Source organism: Dasypus novemcinctus, chromosome X (genome assembly GCF_030445035.2).
Source record: "Dasypus novemcinctus isolate mDasNov1 chromosome X, mDasNov1.1.hap2, whole genome shotgun sequence".
Classification (NCBI taxonomy): domain Eukaryota; kingdom Metazoa; phylum Chordata; class Mammalia; order Cingulata; family Dasypodidae; genus Dasypus; species Dasypus novemcinctus.
The window spans coordinates 156,905,564-156,926,324 of NC_080704.1; the positions used below are offsets into that span (position 1 = coordinate 156,905,564).

The 20,761-nt window shown below is 38.4% G+C and overlaps 1 protein-coding gene across 1 annotated transcript in view; it reads left to right on the forward strand.

The window, feature by feature from the left end:
- ADGRG4 (adhesion G protein-coupled receptor G4) overlaps window positions 1–20,761 on the forward strand; it is a 169,842-nt gene that overhangs the window by 97,487 nt on the left and 51,594 nt on the right. Inside the window, exons 6-10 of the mRNA XM_058291365.2 lie at window positions 556–591; window positions 1,803–1,856; window positions 3,363–3,526; window positions 6,072–6,204; window positions 8,144–8,262. Coding sequence (XP_058147348.1) covers window positions 556–591; window positions 1,803–1,856; window positions 3,363–3,526; window positions 6,072–6,204; window positions 8,144–8,262 — 506 coding nt within the window. The remainder of the gene's footprint in view (window positions 1–555; window positions 592–1,802; window positions 1,857–3,362; window positions 3,527–6,071; window positions 6,205–8,143; window positions 8,263–20,761) is intronic.

The following is a 20,761-nucleotide window of genomic DNA, read 5'->3' on the forward strand; positions in this document are numbered from 1 at the left end:
GTGATGTGGATAACAAAAATCTCAAGAAACAACTCACCTCTCTCAGAATTCCCATTAACAGTTTATTTTGTATATTCCTGTAGATTTGTTCCCATGCATTAACCAAGAGAATGAGGTCCTACTCTGCGTACCATTCTATAACTTTCTTTTCTTGCTTTAGAACATAGCATGTACATCATTCCAGGCCAATGCATACAATTATAGTGTATCCATTTTAGTGATGGCATAGGATTCTTTTGTATGGTTTGCCATGCTTATCAAATTACCTAGTGATGGGCATTTCAGTTCTCGCCACATTTTTATGTATATTTCTATGCACCCTTGTGGGTACTGCTATGGGATAGGAAGTGGGATTGTGGACCTGAAGGCTTACCACCACTCTGGTATGCAAATAATGACCAAACTCTTTCAAAGTGGAGCCCTATCACTATTTGAATCCCAATCTGGGGGGTTCTACTGCTCTGCCTCAGAATTGTCTTTCTCCTGATCTTGTGCCCTCATGTATTTGGTGCTATATTTCATTTTTCTGTAATTTTTGTGTGGCTTTTGGTACAGAGACACTTCTGAGGAAGAAACAATGGACCGAACTATGGTAAGTGATTTTTCAAGAACAAATCTACTTCTGACACATCCTATACCTGATTAGATATAAGTAAATAACTTACATCTAATAGTGATAGTATTCACTCAAGTGCTTATTACCAGGCAAGGCTGAATTGTGAAGGTCAAAGTATATTACTTGCTTTGCGTTGGCCACAAGAACCCATCCCTCCCTTTTCTGAGCTGCCCACGTCATGGTTTTTGTGGCACATTTTGTGGACTATGGGACTGTGGAATGATTTGGGAATTGTAAGCGGTAAATGGAATTTCTTAATGCTAGACGTTTTGCAAAAAGCTTGGTTATTCCAAGAGTAATACAATTGTTTGCAAGACTGGTGTTCATATAATAAATCCAACCTCTCTTTGTATAGGTTTGAAGTCCTTATAGACTTGAAATCTATCTCCCACCATCCTTGCCCCAATTCTCAGAACTTACTCTAGTGCCTTAAAGTTTACAATGTTATACTGAGAAAAGATTAGTAAGCACACAGCTTTCAAGGTATCTCAATCTGAGACAAATATTTTTACTATATAAAATACAATCAAATACATCACAAGCATTTAAAATCCTTTCTGGAAATAACTGTCAGAATTTTTTCCAATCAAACACAACTACTGTGACATAGCTAAAATCTGTCTTAAATAAAAGATGTAAAAGCCCTTTGTTGAATGATATAGCCCCTAGCATCACGCTGTCTGGATTGGAAACCCTGTTTTTCCACTTCCTGCCTATGACACTTGGGGAAACTGTGCCTCAGTTTCTCCATCTGTGAAATAAGGATAGTAATATTACTGTTCCTTACAGGGCTTTTGGGAGGATGGAATGCGATAATTTATGTGAATTGTTTAGCACAGGGCTTAGAATATAGTAAATGTCTGATAGTGTTTACTATTGTTATTACCATGTTAGTGCAAATCCTGAAGGCTTAATTTCTGCTCCCAGTTCTGTGGCACATCAGCTGTGTGATTCTGGGCAGATCATTTAATTTCTCTGAGACTCTGCTTCTTCACCTAGAAAATGGGCAACAATCCCTGCATCGCCCACCCTACAGGGTTGATGTGAGGACTAGATGCACTGATGTTTGAGGGTAATTTGCAAATGTGTAAGTGTAATTATGATTGTTGTTGTTAATAACAAGCCTATACTCAGTTGTGACATTTGTTTAAAGATTTCAGTGACTATGTGCTTTTCTTTTGCATTACTTGGAACAGAGAGAAGGGCCAGGAATGGCTACAATTTCCCATGTACCATACAGGTAGGAGCTGGGTTTACTCATAGCTAGTACATTTAGTTCTGATTTTTCTTCCATTTAATTCTGTATGTGCAGCCTTTTGGTCAGAGTTGTCAGAAGGAGATCAAAGTACCCGGTGGTTATTTTATAGATGCTGTAATTGGGCTCTGCCTTCATGAAATAAATTGTTTCGGTTGGTTACGGCACAGCCTAGCAGTCTGCCTGCTGCTTCTTTGTAGTGAAGAGAAAATGGGGTCCAAAGTGGTCATAATTTGGGGATGGGAGAATAGAGTGTTTGTTTTGGTCAAAAAGGCCCACAAGATATGAGCAAAGAAATAGGAAAAACAACATGGAAAGCAGCTTCAGTCCTCTTCAGACCCATGGCCCAGCTCCTCCTGGAACACTCGCTGTTGTTGGTTGGTGTAATGCACTTTAAGAAGGATATAATAGCCAAAGAAGGTTCATGGAAGGGCTACTGAAATTTTCAGGGTGCTGGAGGGTCTATTGCAAGCAAGAGGAGAGATTTAAAAAGAGGAGTCCTCTTCAGACTAGAAAGATGAAAGCTGAAAGACTCCAAATGGAATAGGCAGGATGAGCAGGGACTTCACCAAATATGAACTGGGAAGGGGGAAGGCATCTCTTAGATGGGACAGAGAGAAAAGTTTTGAGGAAACACAGTTAAATCTAACCTTTAACAGCTGTAGGGAATTTAGGAAATGTGTTCTTCAGAAAGGCATATCTACAAATGGAAATGGGAAAAAGTTATAGTTAAGTTTGTGAATCTAAAATGTACTCCAAAATGGGATTAATAAAACTTAGCATGCTTGAGGACTTCAATAGGAAGGGTGAAATCAAGTTCAGCTCCGTTCTTTCATAATATACCTTTTAATGAATAGAATATCCTGAAATGAAATACTGGGTCTCTGTGACCTCGGGAAATGCCATCTCCCTAAACCTCAGTTCCCTTGTGTGTAGAATGTGGGTTGCTGTGAGGATGAAATGATTCAAAACATGTGGAGCAAGAGATCCACAAATGTTAGCTACTATCATTATTATTCTATTATAGAAAAAGGCCTTCTGTAAAAACACATCATCATGGACTAATTGAGCATGTGCCTATTTGCTTTATTGCAGTAATGATGGATAAATTAGAGACTAGAAGGATAAAAGGTTTTCTCTGAAGTAATAAATCCTGAGTATTCCATTTTCTCTATTAATTATCAAAAACTCCTAGAGATATTGCATATATAGTCAATTTCAACATAATGCAAATGTTGACTACCATTTTTTTGAAAATAGTTTTGAGTTGTCTCACCTTGCACTTTGGTGATTTGGATATGAGTACATTTATCAGAACATTTCAATATGCTATCTTTAATAGTACCTGAAGATTTATCACTTAATAGCTGTAAAATATTTGTGATTTCTGAACTAACAATTAGATCAGTTGTACTGAATATAAGCACCAGAGGCCAAGTTGCACTCTTTTGACCTAACTGAAGCATCTTTCTTTTTTGCTCTGCTTTTAAGCTGTGTTTGTCAGGTCATCATAAAAGCCAACTCTTCTTTAGCATCCACTGAATTGATCAGCAGAATCAAAAGTAAAATACATGGCAATCTCACCCATGGAAACTTCACACAAGATCAATTGATGATATTGGTAAAATCTGAACATGTTGAAGTGAAAAAACTAGGTAATTTTTTTTGGGGGGAGGAGGATATTTCAGTAGGAAATGTTATTACAAATTATAATTATTATAATATTCATAATGCACAGTAACAGACCAAGAGTTTAGGGAGGAGCAAAGTCATCTTCATCTTCCTTTCTGTAGCCTCAGTGCCCAATGACAAACAAAACCTTTCTATCTTTAAGAGCTTATGAAAAAGCAGAGTACGAAGGATTACTAGAGACCATTGGCCAGCACTGTACATCAGCAGTGGCCATTCCATCAGTGGAATGGGGGGATTATCTCTCACATTATACCCAGAGACAAGGAGCACTTCCTCATTACACAACAGATATCCAACAGATACTTGTTAATTTATTGATTGATTCAGCTGGACTATTCACTGGGGAAAATGATTTGGAAACTGTCCCAGATTTCTCTCATGGGCATTTTCTTTGCAGATTACCAAGGCATTAATGGCAAAAGAGGGAGTCTATCAGGCCACTCCACATCCTTCCCATCACTGCCAGTTTTGTTCCTTTTCTCAACAGACAGTAGTGAAAATATTGGGCTAATCCCAGATAACACACCACAGGCATTAGAACGCACAATCCTTGGCAACAAACAAATGAAGTAGCAGGGGGCAGGCAGTAATTGCTCAAGGTGAGAGTGAGATGGATAGCAAAGAAGTGTTGAAATCATAGGCAGAGCCCACCATGTAAATGATACAAATGAATGTGTCCTAGAGTGAGAGGACGGTATCTTTCATCCTCAGCCAGATAGGATACTAAAATGGCTGGGCCAGGGTGGCTGGGCCTCTTCATGGATCACTCTGTCAATACTGGAGGCAAAGACTTCTGGAATCAGGGTCACATGCACAGTGGGTGGTCAGTATAAACGGGGCATTTATTACATAGACTTTGCCCCTTTCACATCGCCCTTGATGTGACTCCTGGCAGCAAAACCTTGCTCTCTGTGGAGGGTTTTTTTGTTTTGTTTTGTTTTATTTTTAATGTCTCAGCACCAACATCAGAACAGGGCTCCCTGCCTATATTGGAGATGTCAGATACATTGAGTTTACTTCAACAAAAACTACCCCAAAGGGAAACGGTCTTGGCCCAGTGGTTAGGGCGTCCGTCTACCACATGGGAGGTCCGTGATTCAAACCCTGGGCCTCCTTGACCCGTGTGGAGCTGGCCCATGTGCAGTTCTGATGCGTGCAAGGAGTGCCCTGCCACACAGGGGTGTCCCTCGCATAGGGGAGCCCCAAGGGTAAGGAGTGCGCCCCATAAGGAGAGCCGCCCAGCGCGAAAGAAAGTGCAGCCTGCCTAAGAATGGCGCCACCCACATGGAGAGCTGACACAACAAGATGACTCTACAAAAAAAGACACAGATTCCCTTGCCGCTGACAACAACAGAAGCGGACAAAGAAATAAGACGTAGCAAATAGACACAGAGAACAGACAACCCGGGTGGGGGGAGGGGAGGAGAGAGAAATAAATAAATAAGTAAATAAATCTTTAAAACAAACAAACAAACAGAAAAAAAACTACCCCAAAGTCCATCAAAAGGGTAGAGCCAGCAATGGTAAAGAAGATATATCAATTCTAAGAGACAACTATAGGGATATATAAGTAGGTATGGGATTTTTCTTTTTGCAGTGATGAAAAGGTTCTAAGATTGACTGAGGTGATGACAGCATAACTCTGTGATGAAAATGAGAGCCACTGAGTGTGCACTTTGAATGGATTGTGCAAAGCATGGGACTGTCTAACACAGGGAATCCTGTGGTGGAAGATGGACTGAGGTTAAAAAAACAAACATGAGAATGTTCTCCCATGAACTATAACAAATATATAACATTAATACAGGGTATTAATAATTGAGTAGGTTGGGGGAAAATACACCAAACATAATATATGGGCTATAATTAATAGTAATATTTTGACGATGATCTTGCATAATTTGTAACAAATGTTTCACAACAGTGCAAGGTGTTGGTGGTGGGGAGATGTATAGGAGTCCTGTATGATGATATGCATGTTTGTTTTGTAAGTTCATAACTTTTAGTATACACTTATTGTTTATGGATGTTCATGTATGAATGGTAAACTTCAATAAAATTTTATTGAAAAAGAAGGCCAGAGCCATTCAGAAAGAGAAGTTGACCTATACTCTCCTGTCACTGCACCCCAAATTGTTAACAGAAGGGGCCTCTGAAGGAGGCCAATTAGCAGGTATGGGCTTTTGATTTTGACTCTAGACTGCTTTGTGTGGCTTGACGTTTTCAATGTATATGCATCCTTAAAAAAAAAAAAGCAAAAATCTGTCCTGTCAACTAGTGACTTTAATGAAAAGGACTAAAAGTGCTGTTATACTGGGTGGCTTATTTTTTTAGATTCCATTTAATGCTATTTTCAATGAGGTCTAGTTTAAAGGGCCTGGTAGAAAAAGTTCCCTCTTTTTATTCACTGATATTTATGTGCAGGGAAATAAGGATGGGTAATAATGGATACTCATGATACTTTTAAGTGCCTTTTGCCCTTTAAAATGTGCATACATTTCTCTTTAGAGCCAGGAAAGTGCAATGTGGAGGTAACAGTCTCTAAATACAAAGGGACATATGAGTGGCTATTAACCAACCCCATGGAGACAGCCCAAACTAAATGCGTAAAAAACAAGGATGGAAACGCTATTAGAAACTGGTATGTACCAACCAAGTTCTAATTGCTCCTTTAGATATGCAAAGACCCACTTAATTGGGGGCATGTTTCTATGTCATTTGTCTGAGCATGCACCCTCCGTCTAGCTCTACTGCCAGTTTTTCTCTTTCACTTTTGGGAACAACTTCAACTTACACATGCAGCCCAATAACATTTCAGAAAAATTTTCAAGAAGGGAGAAGAAAGAAGGCACCCATAATCCCACCACTTGAACACAACTATATTTAGGTTGGCATAAATTTTCATCTAGTGTTTCTCTGCATACTATTAAGTCTTGTGTAGTGGTAATCACTGCTTTTATATCAATAATAGTATTTACCTTTTCACTCAATGCTTTATCAAACATTTTCCATTTATTTACATTCATCTTCTTAATGATAATTTTAAAAACATGCTTCAGAAGCTATCTTGTTGATGGGACATAATAATTTACTATATCACTCTTCTATCATTGACTTTATCATTTTACTTTTAAAAATGGGCAGCCCCTCTTTTCTTATTCTCTGCTATTAATGGTTTGTGCCATTAACTTAAGTGGGCACGACTAGAGAGGCAGCAAGTTTTGACAGAGGCTTAAAATCTCTCTTTTGGAAGGAGACATCTTGGACTGCATCCTACTTCTTTCTCCCTCCATCTAATCAGGGAGAAAATCAGGTAGATTTTACTTTCACGGTGACAGCTCACACCTAGCCTTTTCTTTCCAACCCCACTGCCACCATCCTGGTTCAAGTCCTTATTATCTCTTGCCTTCTATTAGAGCCCAGTTTCCCTGCTTTCTACCTGTGCTACTCCCAAATAGATTCCACACTGCCGGCAGAGTGATTTTCCTAAAGTATGGCTGTCATCATGTCCCTCGGGCTTGGATTGCATACAACCTCAAGAATTAGTTGAAATCTCCTAAATCCAACACACAAGACCCACGGGCTTCCTTTCCTGCCATTTCACTCAGTATTCTCCCTTCCTTACATGAGCTCCAGCCAAAAATGACCATTTGCCATTCTGGACTTGATGGACACATCCTTGCATCTCTTTTTCTGCTTGGACTGTTTGTTCTGCTTGGAGGGCCTTTCCTCATCCCTGTCCTTTCAGTGACCAACTCAGCTCAAAGGCTGAAATAAAGTTCTTTCTGCTTGGTGGTTTGATAGATTCTGCTTATTTATGCAGCTCTTCATGCCATATTTTGCCTCATTTTAGAATAATTACATTTAGCATCTCAAACCACCTAATTATAAGCTCTTTGATGGAAGAGAGCCTGCCCTATGTGTCTGTGCTACCTACATCATTCCTAGAACATTAGAACATTGGGGGGGGGGCTGTCAATAAATGTGTTAACTTAATTGTACTAAACTGAGTTGAACTGAATGAGGCAGAGGGATGATGAGGGTCAATGAGCTACAGAGGCTGCTATCTAAATGGCTTTAAGTAAGTTAATAGGCTGAAGATAGATCATATTCCAACAACAATTCCCACCCTTAAAATAGGGGTAAGAAGGGAAAGGGAGGGCAACGGTAAAGAAAGAGGGGCAAAAATGTCTGCCTTTCCTGTTTATTGCCCTCCCATCCCCCAACAACCTTGGCATGGTGACACTAGATTCACCTATTCTCCAAGAACAAAGTTCCTTCATTTGACAAAGAAACACTGGAATCCTGCCTTTGCTATGCTAACCAGGAGGCTGGGAGGTGGGGGGAGGGGAAGGCATTCTTCTAAAGACACACTATCCCCCTCACCATTGGCTTTAAGACTGTCCTTGGGGGGCGGGGGCGGTGGGGTTGAATGGGACCTCATATATATTTTTTTAATGTAATTTAAAAAAATAATAATAAATAAATAATTAAAAAAAAAAAAAAAGACTGTCCTTGCCGCATTCCCCCAATGAGTTGGATGTATAATGCCTTTTGTCCTTCTCTCTTCTCCTTTTCAGTTCAATCCATATCGGCACTGGCAAATCTCAGTGGGAGAAACCTAAATTCAAACAATGCAAATTGCTTCAAGGACTTCCTGATAAGATTGTGGATCTTGCTAATATTACCATAAATGACGGTGAGACTCTTCTGAACACGTTAGAGAAATAATGGAACCTCAGACCTGAGACCAGAGAGAGTACAGGCAAATTTCACTTAGGAAAACCTACCTTACAATTTTGGAAATTAGAGTTAATGTTGGTGGAGGTGTGTGTGTGTGTGGGGTGTTCATTTTCATTTGCGTCAAGATATTTCCTAATTTTGCTTCTTATTTCCTCTTTAACTCCCTGATTGTTTAAAAGTATGTCATTTAATTTCCACATATTTGTGAATGTTCCCGTTCTTCCTCTGTTATTGATTTCTAATTTCATTCCATTGTCATCAGAGAATATACATTGTATGTTTTCAATACTTGTGAATTTATTGAGACCTGTTTGTGACCCAGCATATGGTCTATCCTGGAGAATGATCCATGTGCACTTGAAAAGTATGTGTATTCTGTTTTCATTGGGTGCAGTGTTCTATACATATATCTGTTAGATCTAGTTGGTTTCGTGTATCACTCTTGTCTTATATTTCCTTATTGATCTTCTGACTAAATATTCTATCAATTATTGAGAGCGGTGTGTTAAAATCTCCTACTATTAATGTAGAATTGTCAGTTTCTCCCTTCAAATCTGTCAGTATTTTGGGGCTCTGCTGTTTGGTTCGTATATAATGAAAATTGTTATATCTTCCTACTGAATTGTCCCTTTTATCAGTATAAAATGGTCATCTTTGTCCCTCATAACTGTTGTTCACTTAAAGTCTATTTTATCCAATATTAGTATAGCCACCCCAGCTGTCTTTGGTTTACTACTTGCCTGGTATATTTTTTCCATCCTTTCACTTTCAACCTACTTCTATCTTTGACTTTAAAGTGAATCTCTTGCGTACAGCATATAGTTGGGTCATTTTTTTAATTCATTCTGCCAATCTCTGCCTTTTGAGTGGAGAGTTTATCCATTTGCATTAAAGTCACTAATGATAATACAGGTGTTTCTTGTGCCATTTTGCTATTTAGTCTTTGTACGTCTTATAACTTTTTGTCTCTAACTTCTGATAAAGCCTACTTTTACATTTATTTGCTTTCTTGTGTTGTACTGTATTACGTGCCTTCTCATTTCTATCTGGATATATTTTTCCTCTGTTTTCCTTGTGGTTACCATGGGGTTAAAACTTAATGTCCTAAATATATAACAATCATATTTGGTTTGATACCAAATTAACTTTAATATCCTGTGCATATACTTTTCCTATACCTCTCTGTCCCCCATCATTTTTATATACTTGTTACCATTTATATCTTTGTACACAGTATGTCCAAAAACTTAGATTTATCATTACTTTTTATGCATTTGCATTTTAGCACCTGTAGAGAGTAAGAGGTGGAGTTACATACCAAATAATTCACTACAATATTACTAGCATTTTTAATTACCCAAATGATTACCTTTACCACAGGTCTTTATATATTTATGCTGCTTTGAACCACTGTATAGTGTCCTTTAATTTCAGTATGAAAAACTCTCTTTTGTATTGCTTGTAGAGGCAGACCTAGTGGTGATGAACTCTCTCAGCTTTTGTTTTCCTGCGAATGTCTTAATCTCTCCCTCATTTTTGAAAGAGTCTCACCAGATATAAAATTATTGGCTTGCAGTTGTTTTCCTTCAGCACTTTAAGTATTTCAACCCACTGCCATCTTGACTCCATGGTTTCTGATGAGAAATCAGCACTCAATCTTATTGGGACTCCTTTGTATGTATTAATAACACATTGTTTTTCTCTTGCTGCTTTCAGAACTCTCCTTGTCCTTTGCATTCAATAGCGTAATCAATGTATGCCTAGATATAATTTTCTTCATATGCACCTGTTCTTCAACACCTGTTTGGTATTGTTTGAGCGTCTTAGATGTGCGTATCCATGTCTTTTGCTAAGTTTGGGAAGTTGTCTGTCATTATTTCTTTGATTATACCTTCTGTCCCTTTCTCTGTTTCTTCTCCTTTTGGGAGAAAAAGGCATATATTGGTGCACTTGATGGTGTACCAGAGCTGTCTTAGGTTATTTTCACTTTTAATATTTCTTTTTATTTCTAATCCTCAGTCTGATTCATTTCAAGTGTCTTGTCTTCAAGTTCTCTTATTCTTCTGCCAACGCCAATCTGCTCTTGAAACCCTCCTGTGCATTTTTCATTTCAGTTATTGTGGATTTCAACTCCAGTAGTTCCATTTGGTTCCTTTTTAAAATTTCTCTCTTTACTTTCACTCTCATATCATTCATTCATTGTTTCCCCGATATCTTATAGTTCTTTCTCTGTACTTTTTATTTATTTTTATTTTTTTTCTCTGTACTTTTGAAATCTCTTTAAGCATTTTCAAGAGCACTTTTTAAAGGTTTTGTTCAGTATGTCCACATTCTCATCTTCTTTGTTGGTGTTTTCTGTATTTTTATACCCTTCCTTTGAACAGGCCATCATTTCCTGTTTCTTTGTTTGCTCTTTTACTCAGTACTGCTCTTTTACTCTTTTACTGAATACTGTGTATTTTAATATTTTAAATAGTTAAGTCTGGGATTTACTCCCTGGGGTGTCTGTGTCTTGGTTTTGTAACCAGCTGGTGATAATACAGAGATTTTCTTGAGCTTTAGCCCTCCTGTAAGAAAAGTATGCCCAAGGTGAATGCACTGTGCAGTGTTTTCTGTGTCTTACTTGGCCTCTGTCTTGTTTTGGGCTTTTGCTTTTTAGTTGTTTTGGAGGTCCTCTGTTTATAGGAGCTTGGTTGTCCCCTGCTTCTCATGGGACAAATCCCCCTCTCTCACATATCTGAAGCCAGCAGACCCTTGTCCCAGACTGTCCGCCTTTATATTTTTGACCTTCCTTTTTTTCTCTATCTATCCATCCATCTATCTAATCTACCATAAACTTTCTAAATATTTGAGAGTAGGTTGTATACATCTTGCTCCTTGAACACATAATATTTACATGCACATTTCTTAAGAACAAGGATATTCACATATGTAAGCACTTAAAATTAGTTATAAAGTTCAAGAACTTTAACATTGATAAAAAGTTTTCAGTCTATATTCCAATATTATTTCATAATGCTTTTGAGGGTCATCCATGTTGTAGCCTGTGTCAGTACATCATTCCTTTATTGTGACTGAATAATATTCCACTGTATGGATATGCCACATTTTGTTTGTCCATTCATTCCTCAGTGATGGTCATTTGTGTTGTTTCCACCTTTGGGCTATTATTAATAATCAGGCTATGAACATGTGGGTGCAAGTTTTTGTCTGGACATGTGTATTATTCAGGGTTCTCTAGGGAAATAGAACTGAAGGAGAGATCTGTAAATATTATGAGATTTTATAAAATTGTCTCATATATGGGGATGCATAAGTCCAAATTCTTTACTGCAGGCTGCAAGCCACAAACTCCAATGAAGGTCCTTGATGAATTCCCTAAGAGAAGCTGGCTGGCTGAAGTAGAGATGGAAATTCTCTCTTCTGACTGCTGAAATAATCACTTTTAAGGTCTTCAACTTGTATATGTACCTAGGAGAAAAATTTCCAGGTTATGTAGTAAATATATGTTTAACTTTTTGAGGAACTGCAAAATTGTTTTCAAGAACATCTGTACTATTTTACATTCCCACAGTGTAGGAGGGTTCCAATTTCTCCACATCTTTGCCAGCACTTTTTATTGTCAGTATTTTAAATTATAGTTATCCTTGTAGGTGGTACCTCTTGGTTTTTTATCTGAATTTTCCTAATGTCTAGTGATGCTGAGCATCTTTTTATTTATTAGAGCAGTTATAGGTTTACAGAAAAATCATGTAGGTAGCAGAGTGGTCCCACATACCACCTCCTCACACAGTTTTCCCCTTTATTAGCACTTTGCATTAGTGCTGTACCTTTGTTACAAGGACGAGACAATATTATTGCAGTTATATTATTAAAATATAGTCCATAGTTTACATAAAAGTTCACTCTTTGAATTGAAGAATTCTATGGTTTAAAATTTTTTAGTTTAAGATATTGTATGAGCTCACTTATATGAAATAATTATTAGAGCATTGTCATTATTTCAACAACAACAACAACAATAATAAACAAACAAGCAAGAAAATCCCTCACCTCTCTCTCTGTCTCTGATTTATTTATTTATTTGTATTTACCCACTCGTTGTTTCCTTTGGAGGCACTGGGAACTGGACCCAGGACCTCCAATGTGGGAGGGAGGTGCTTAATCACTCAAGCCACCTCCACTCCCTTCTCAATCTCTGTTTCCCCTGCTGTACATAGCTGCTGTTTCTGGCTATTCTTGCATAATTATTTATTTGTTTATTAGGTAGTTTTATTGAGATATATTCACACACTATGTGATCTATCCAAAAGTGTATAATCAATGGCTTTTAGTATAATCACAATGTTGTACATTCGTGACCTCAAACAATTTTAGAATAAATTCATTGCTCCAAAAAGAAAGACTCCCATTTGTCTATTTTTTCTTTGGTTGCTCGTGTTTTGGGTGTAAGGTTTAAGAAACTACTGTCTACCACAAATCTTGAAGAGGTTTTACTACATTTTCTTCTACGAGTTTTATGGTAGAGGTTTTTATATTTAGGTCCTTGATCCATTTTAAGTTAATTTTTGTATAAGGTGTGAGATAAGATTCTTCTTTCTTTCTTTTGGATATGGTTATCCATTTCTCCCGGCACCATTTGTTGAATAGACTGTTCTGGCCCAGCTGGGTGGGCTTAATAGCCTTTTCGAAAATCATTTGACTGTAGATGGGAGGGTCTATTTCTGAGTTCTCAATTTAGTACCATTGGTCAATCTATTTGTCCTTATGCCATTACCATGCTGTTTTTACTACTATAGCTAAGTAATATGCTTTAAAATCAGGAAGTGAGAGTCTTCCAACTTTGTTTTTCTTTTTAAGATGTTTTTGACTATTTGGGGCCCCATACCCTTCAAAATAAATTTAATTATTGACTTTTCAATTTCTGCACAAAAAGGTGTTGGGATGTTTATTGGGATTGCATTGAATTTGTAAATCATTTGGGGTATAATTTTCATTTTAACGATATTTAATTTTTTCAGTTTCTTTTAATGTTTTGTAGTTTTTAGATTATAGGTCCTTTATGTTCTTGGTTAAGTTTATTCCTAAATATTTGATTGCTTAGTCACTATTATAAATGAAAATTTTTTTTCTAGTTTCGTCTTCAGATTGCACATCAGTAGTGTATAGAAATGCTATTGATTTTTGTGTATAATCATGCATCCCATGACTTTTCTGAACTTGTCTATTAATTATTTTAGCTTTGTTGTGTATTTTTCAGGATTTTGTAGATATAGGATCATGCTATCAGTGAATAGTGAAAGTTTTGCTTCTTCTTTTACTATTTGGGTGCCTTTTATTTCTTTAGCCTAGTTGCTCTAGCTAGAACTTCTAGTACAATATTGAATAATGGTGACAGTGGGCATCCTTGTCTTGTTCCTGATCTTAGTGGGAAAGCTTTCAGTCTGTCACCATTAAATACAATGCTAGCTCTAGCTTTTTCATATATGCACTTTTCCCTATTCAGAAAACTTCCCTCTATTCCTATCTTTTGTAGTGTTTTTTTTTTTTAATCAAGAAAGGGCACTGTATTTTGTCAAGTGCCTTTTCTGCAACTATCGAGAGGATCATGTGATTTTTCTTCTTCAATTTATCAATGCGGTTTATGACACTAATTGATTTTCTTGTATTGAACCACCCTTGCATACCTAGGATAAAACCCAATTGCTTGGCGGCAAACTTGGCCCACTGGTTAGCGTGTCTGTCTACCACATGGGAGGACCGCAGTTCAAACCCCGGGCCTCCTTGACCCGTGTGGAGCTGGCCCATGCGCAGTGCTGATGCGCTCAAGGAGTGCCGTGCCATGCAGGGGTGTCCCCTGTGTAGGGGAACCTCATGCGCAAGGAGTGAGCCCCATGAGAAGAGCCGCCCAGGGTGAAAGAAAGTGCAGCCTGCCCAGGAATGGCACCGCACACATGTAGAGCTGACACAACAAGATGACGCAACAAAAAGAAACACAGATTCCCGTGCCGCTGACAACAACAGAAGCAGACAAAAAAGATGCAGCAAATAGACACAGAGAACAGACAACCGGGGTGGGGTGGGGGGAAGGGGAGAGAAATAAATAAATAAATATTTTAAAAAACACAATTGCTTGTGGTATATAATTCTTTTAATCTGCTTTTGGATTCAGTTTGCAAGTATTTTGTTGAGGATTTTTGCATCTATATTCATTAGAGATATTGGTCTGTAATTTTCTTTTTTGGTAGTATTTTTATCTGGTTTTGGTATTAGGGTGCTGTTCACTTCATAAAATGAGTTCGGCAGCATTCTTTCCTGTTCGATTTTTGGGAAGAGCTTGAGCAAGTTTGGTATTAGGTCGTCTTTGAATGATTAGTAGAATTCACATGTGAAGCCATCTGGTACTGAGCTTTTCATCTTTGGGAAGTTTTTGATGACTCTTTCAATCTCTTCACTTGTGACTGGTTTGTTGAGGTAGTCTCTTTCTTCTGGGATCAGTATAGGTATTTCGAGTGTTTCTAGGAATTTGTCCATCTCATCTACGTTTTCAAGTCTTTTGGCATACAGTTGTACATAGTATCCTCTTGTTATCTCTCTTATTTCTGTGGGGTCAGTGGTAATACGCCCCCCCCCCCAATCTGATTTTATTTATTTGCATCTTCTCTCTCTTTTTCTCTGTCTTTCTAGCTAAGGGTTTGTCAATTTTGTTGATCTTCTCAAAGAACCAACTTTTGGTTCTGTTGATTCTATTTATTTTTGTTGTCAATTTCATTTATTTCTGCTCTGATATTTACTGTTTCTTTCCATTGGCTTGGTTTGGGATTAGTTTGCTGTTCTTTTTCTAGTTCCTCCAGGTGTGCAATTACATCTTCAATTTTATCTTTCTTCTTTTTTAATGTAAGCATTGAGGGCTATAAATTTCTGTCTCAGACCTGCCTTTGCGGTGTCTCATAAGTATTGATAAGGTCTGTTTTCATTTTCATTCATCTCAAGATAATTTGTTGAATTGTCTTGCAATTTCTTCTTTGACCCAATGATTATTGTTTAATTTTCATATATTTATGAATTTTCCCTTTTACTATCCATTATTGATTTCCAGCTTCATTCTGTTATGATCAAAGTGTTTTGTGTAATGACAATATATTTTAATTTATTGAAATTTGTCTTGTGACCCAACATATGTTCTATCTTAGAGAAGGATCCATGAGCACTTGTAAAGAATGTATATCCTGCTGTTTTGGGTGCAAAGCTCTATAAATGTCTTTAAGGTCTATTTCCTTTATCATATTATTATTATTTTTTAAAATATTTATTTATTTTAAAGATTTATTTAATCCTCCCCCTCCCCCCGTTGTCCGTTCTCTGTGTCTATTCACTGCGTCTTGTTTCTTTGTCCGCTTCTGTTGTCAGCGGCACAGGAAGTGTGGGCAGCTCCATTCCTGGGCAGGCTGCACCCTCTCTCCCGCTGGGCGGCTCTCCCTACCGGCGCACTCCTTGCGTGCATCAGCACTGCGCATGGGCCAGCTCCACACAGGTCAAGGAGGCCCGGGTTTTGAACCGCGGACCCCCCATGCGGTAAACGGACGCCCCAACCACTGGGCCAAGTCCGCTTCCCCTTTATCATATTATTGAAGCTCTCTGTTTCTCTTTAACATTTTTTAAAAAATTTATTTCTCTCCCCTCCCCCCCTTTTTTTTTTTGCTCATTCACTGTGTGTTCTTCTGTGTCCACTTGCATTCTTGTCAGTGGCAATGGGAATCTGTGTCTCTTTTTGTTGTGTCATCTTGCTGTGTCAGCTCTCTGTGTGTGCAGTGGGCAGGCTGTGCTTTTTCTGCAAGGGGCGGCTCTCCTTATGGGAGGCCCTCCTTGTGCATGGGACTCCCCTATGCAGGGGACACCCCTGCATGGCACAGCATTCCTTGCGTGCATCAGCACTGCGCATGGGCCAGCTCACCACATGGGTCAAGAGGCCCTGGGGACCACTATCAACTACCAACTGATGATGCAACTGGAAAATGACCTTATACGGAAGGTTCAATGCGGATCAGCAGAATATCCATGTCTACATAAAATACCATGACTTTAAAATGCTGTTTGACCTAAAGTAAGGGGGAAATGGAAAGGAGAAATGAGTTTATATGGCTACGAGCTTCTAAAAAAGAGTCTGGAGGCTGGCAGAAGGATTGCCCTCATGCACAACTGAGCAGAGTCAGAGAGACAGATAAAGCAGATACAACCCCCAGATATTGGTTCCTTTGAGGGCTAAAGAGACCCACGGGAGTTATGGTCATGGCCGATGGGGTTAACTACCAGGGCAGATGGCCCCTCTTTGGAAATGGTGTTTATGTGTGATGAATCTGGACTCAGATGGGATCTCCCTTCATAAGACTTTCATGCCAATGTGCTGGAGGTGCAGTTAATGTTGGGGTTTAAGATATATTTAGGGGATTTGAATCTCTGGACTGACAATGTGATAGCCAGATCCTGAGCCTCAACAGACTCCAGCACCTACAATCTGATTTATTGGACTTACCACACTCAGGTAAGATGGAGTTGAAGAAGGACAACCACCACACCATGGAGCCTAGAGTGATTACAACTGAAAATGGGAGGATTGCATCCAGCATCCAGGTGGAATCTGACCCTCCTCTTGACATAGAGGTGCAATGGACACAACCAATCCAATGTCCACATAGAAGAGGTGGCATTGGAATGGGAAAAGTGGACATAGTGGACGAAGGGTATGGGGAAAGGCAGGAAGAGATGAGAGGTGGAGGCATCTTTGGGACATGGAGCTGCCCTGGATGGTACTTCAGAGGCAATCACCGGACATTGTAAATCCTCACAGGGCCCACTGGATGGAATGGAGGAGAGTATGGGCTATGATGTGAACCAATGTATATGAGGTGCAGAGGTGCCCAAAGATGTACTTACAAAATCCAATGGATGTGTCATGATGATGGGAACGAGTGTTGTTGGGGGGGGGAGAGGGGGGGTGGGGGGATGGGGTTGAATGGGACTTCACATATATATTTTTAATGTAACATTATTACAAAGTCAATAAAAAATAAAAAAATTAAAAAAAAAAAAAAAAAAAAAAAAAAAGAGGCCCTGGGATTGAACCCTGGACCGCCCATGTGGTAGGTGGATGCTCTATCAGTTAAGCCAAAATGCTTCTCTCTGTTTCTTTATTTACCCTCTCTCCAGATGTTCTATCCAATACTGAGAGTGGTGTATTGAAGCCTCCAAAGCCCTTAAGCTTTGTCAGTGTGTGCCTCATGGATCTTGGGGCAATGAGCTTAGGTGCATAAATATTTAGTATAGTTATTTCTTCTTGCAGAATTTCCCCTTTTTATTAATAAATATATAATGACCTTCTTCATCCCTTATAACAGTTTTGCATTTAAAATATATTTTGTCCGATATTAGTATTGTTACTCCAGTTCTTTTGTGGTTACTATTTGCATACAATATCTTTTTCCAACCTCTGCCTTTTAACCTGGTTGTGCCCTTACCTCTGAGGTAAGTCTCTTTTAGACTACATATAGATGGCTCATAATTTTTTCTCCAGTCTATCAGTCCATTTTTTTTGATTGGGAAGTTCAAGCCAACATTCAGTGTTATTATTGTAAAGGCATTACTTACTTCATCCATTTTTGACCTTTGGCTTTCTCTTGTCATCCTATTTTTGTCTGACTTTTTACCCTTTAATTTACCTTTCCTAATAATCTTCATTTCTACACTCTTCTCCAAGTCTCTTGCACTTGTTTTTTTTTTCCTTTTGGGCTGCAGCCCTACCTTTAATATCTCTTGTAATTCTGGTCTTTTGGTAACATATTCTATCAGTTTTTGTTTGTCTGCGAAGTCTTTGAACTCACCCTCATTTTTGAAGGACAGCTTTGCTGGATACAGAATTCTTGGCTGGCAGTTTTTTCTCTTTCAGTACTTTAAATACATCATACCACTTTCTTCCCCCCTTCATGGTTTCTGATGAGAGGTCTGTACTTAATCTTACCGAGGTTCCCTTGTACGTGATACTTAGTTTTTTTCTTGCTGCTTTCAGAATCCTGTTTATCACTGATATTTATCATTTTGAATAGTAGGTGTCTCAGGGTAGGTCTATTCAAATTTATTCTCTTTGGGGTGTGTTGTCCTTCTTGTATATTGATATTTATGATTTTCATAAGGGTTGGGAAGTTTTCAGCCATTATTTCCTCAAATAGTCTTTCTGCCCTTTTTCCATTCTCTTCTCCTTCTGGGACACAAATATGGATATGGTTTTGCATTTCACATTGTCATTCAATTTCCTGAGACCCTGTTCCATTTTTTCCATTCTCTTCTCTTTCTGTTCTCCTCTCTTTTCCAGTTCAGGTGGTCTGTCTTCAAGCAGTTCAAAGCTGCTCTTATGTGTCTCTGTTGTATTTTGATGTCATCCATCATGTCTTTCATTCCCGTGAGATCTGTTACTTTTCTTTGCAGACTTTTAAATTGTTCTTTATCCTCACCCAGTGTCTTCTCAATATCCTTTATCTCTTTACTAATATTTTCATTCAATTCTTTAAATTGATTTAGGAGAGTTGTGTGATTATCATTGATTAATTGTCTTAAATCCTGTATCTCTTTAGGATATTTGGTTTGTTTCTTTGCCTGGGCCATCTCTTCCTGTTTCCTAGTATGGCGTGTAATTTTTTGCTAATGTCTAAGCATCTGAATATGTTGGTGAATTTAGTCTGATGAGCAATATCTCTCTCTTGCCTATTTTTATTTTTTTACAGCTCTTCTTGGATATTTATTTCACCTTATCCTAAGTCTTTAAGGTTGCCCTGCTTAAGTTATCAAAATTGTGCCAGGTTAATTTAGAAAATCATGCCAAGGACCCATTATTGGGGTTCAGATTTTCTCACAGAGTTAGACAACAAAGAGACCTAAAAGCAGTTTTTGTTCATGCAGTTTCCAGAACGGCCCGCAGATGCTGCTTGTTGGCATACCTTTCAACAGAGGTGTACCTCTCTCCGTTTTCCTTCATTTTGGTCTGGTCATTCAAAGTGTGCTCTGCTGGCCAAATTCACTGAAGAAAAGCCCCCCTGACTTTCCCTCCCTTTTCCCTTGTAACAACTGACAGGGAGGAAGATGTTGGTTTCCCTCTCAGTCAACTGCAGTGAGCCATGGATTTTGCCCCAGCTTAGTATCTTGGGGGTGGGGGAGGGTAGCCCTTCCTGGCCACCAGGAGTTTTGGTTGCACACAGTTTATTGTTTTGGATTCTTCATCTCTCTGTCCTTCATCCTTCTAGGAATTGTGAAGCACTGTCTTGGTCTTTTCACACCCAAAGCAGGTCCCTTGGGCAGCTCCTGGCTCTTTCTCCATAGTTTTTGTGAGAAAGCTGAGCCTTGCCTGTCTAATTCAACACCATCCTCCCACAATTCTCCCAGATTTTTTCATTACTATTTGCATGGAATATTTTTCCATCTTTTCACTCTCAAACTATGTGTATCTTTGGGTCTAAACTGAGTCTTTTGAAAAGCACATATAGGTGGAGAATGCTTTTTTTAAAAATCCAATCTGCCTTTTTATTGAAGAGTTAAATCCATTTACCTTCAAAGCAATTACTGATAAGACAAAAAGCTTCCTTCAAACATTTTGCCAATTGATTTTGGTACTTCATATACTTTTTTGTCTTTCATTTCCTCCACTGCTGTGTCCTTTCATATATAGTTGATCTTTTGTAGTGAAACGGTTTAATCCCCTTCTCATTTCCTTTACTGTATATTTTTAAAGTATTTTTTTGTGATTACCATGAGGTTTACATTTAACATCCTAAATCTATAACAATCTCATTTGAATTGATACCAACTTAACTTCAATAGCATATGCACTCTATTCCTATATCCCTCTGTTCCTCTCTTGTCATTCTGTCTCATATTACATCTTTATACTTTGTGTGACCTATAATATAGAAACATGTTGTTAAAATGCATTTGTGTTTGTATTATGTAAAAAGGAAATGTACACTTATATACCAAGAATACAATAAATACTGGCACTTGTATTTCCCCTTTTGTTACCTTTATCATGGATCTTTAAGAATTCATATGGATTCAAGTTACCGTCTAGTGTACTTTCCTTTCATCCTGAAGGGGTGCTGATGCAAAGTACCAGAAATCTGTAGTTTTTACAAAGGGTATTTATTTAGGGTAGAAGCTTATAGTCACAAGATCATAAAGAGTCCAACTCATGGTATCATAAGAGGTACCTTCTCACCAAACTCTGTTGCCACATGTTGAAGAAAGATGGCAGGTGATGTCCGTGAGGGTTCAGCCTTCCCTCTTCCTCTTAAGGCTCCATTGTCCAAGCTTCTTCTGAGCTCAGCTGTAGGCTGGCATAAAGCCTTTCTCTCTCCCTAGGACTCATTTCTTTCCAGATTCAGCTTCTCTGCTCTCTTCACAAGGTCAGCTTT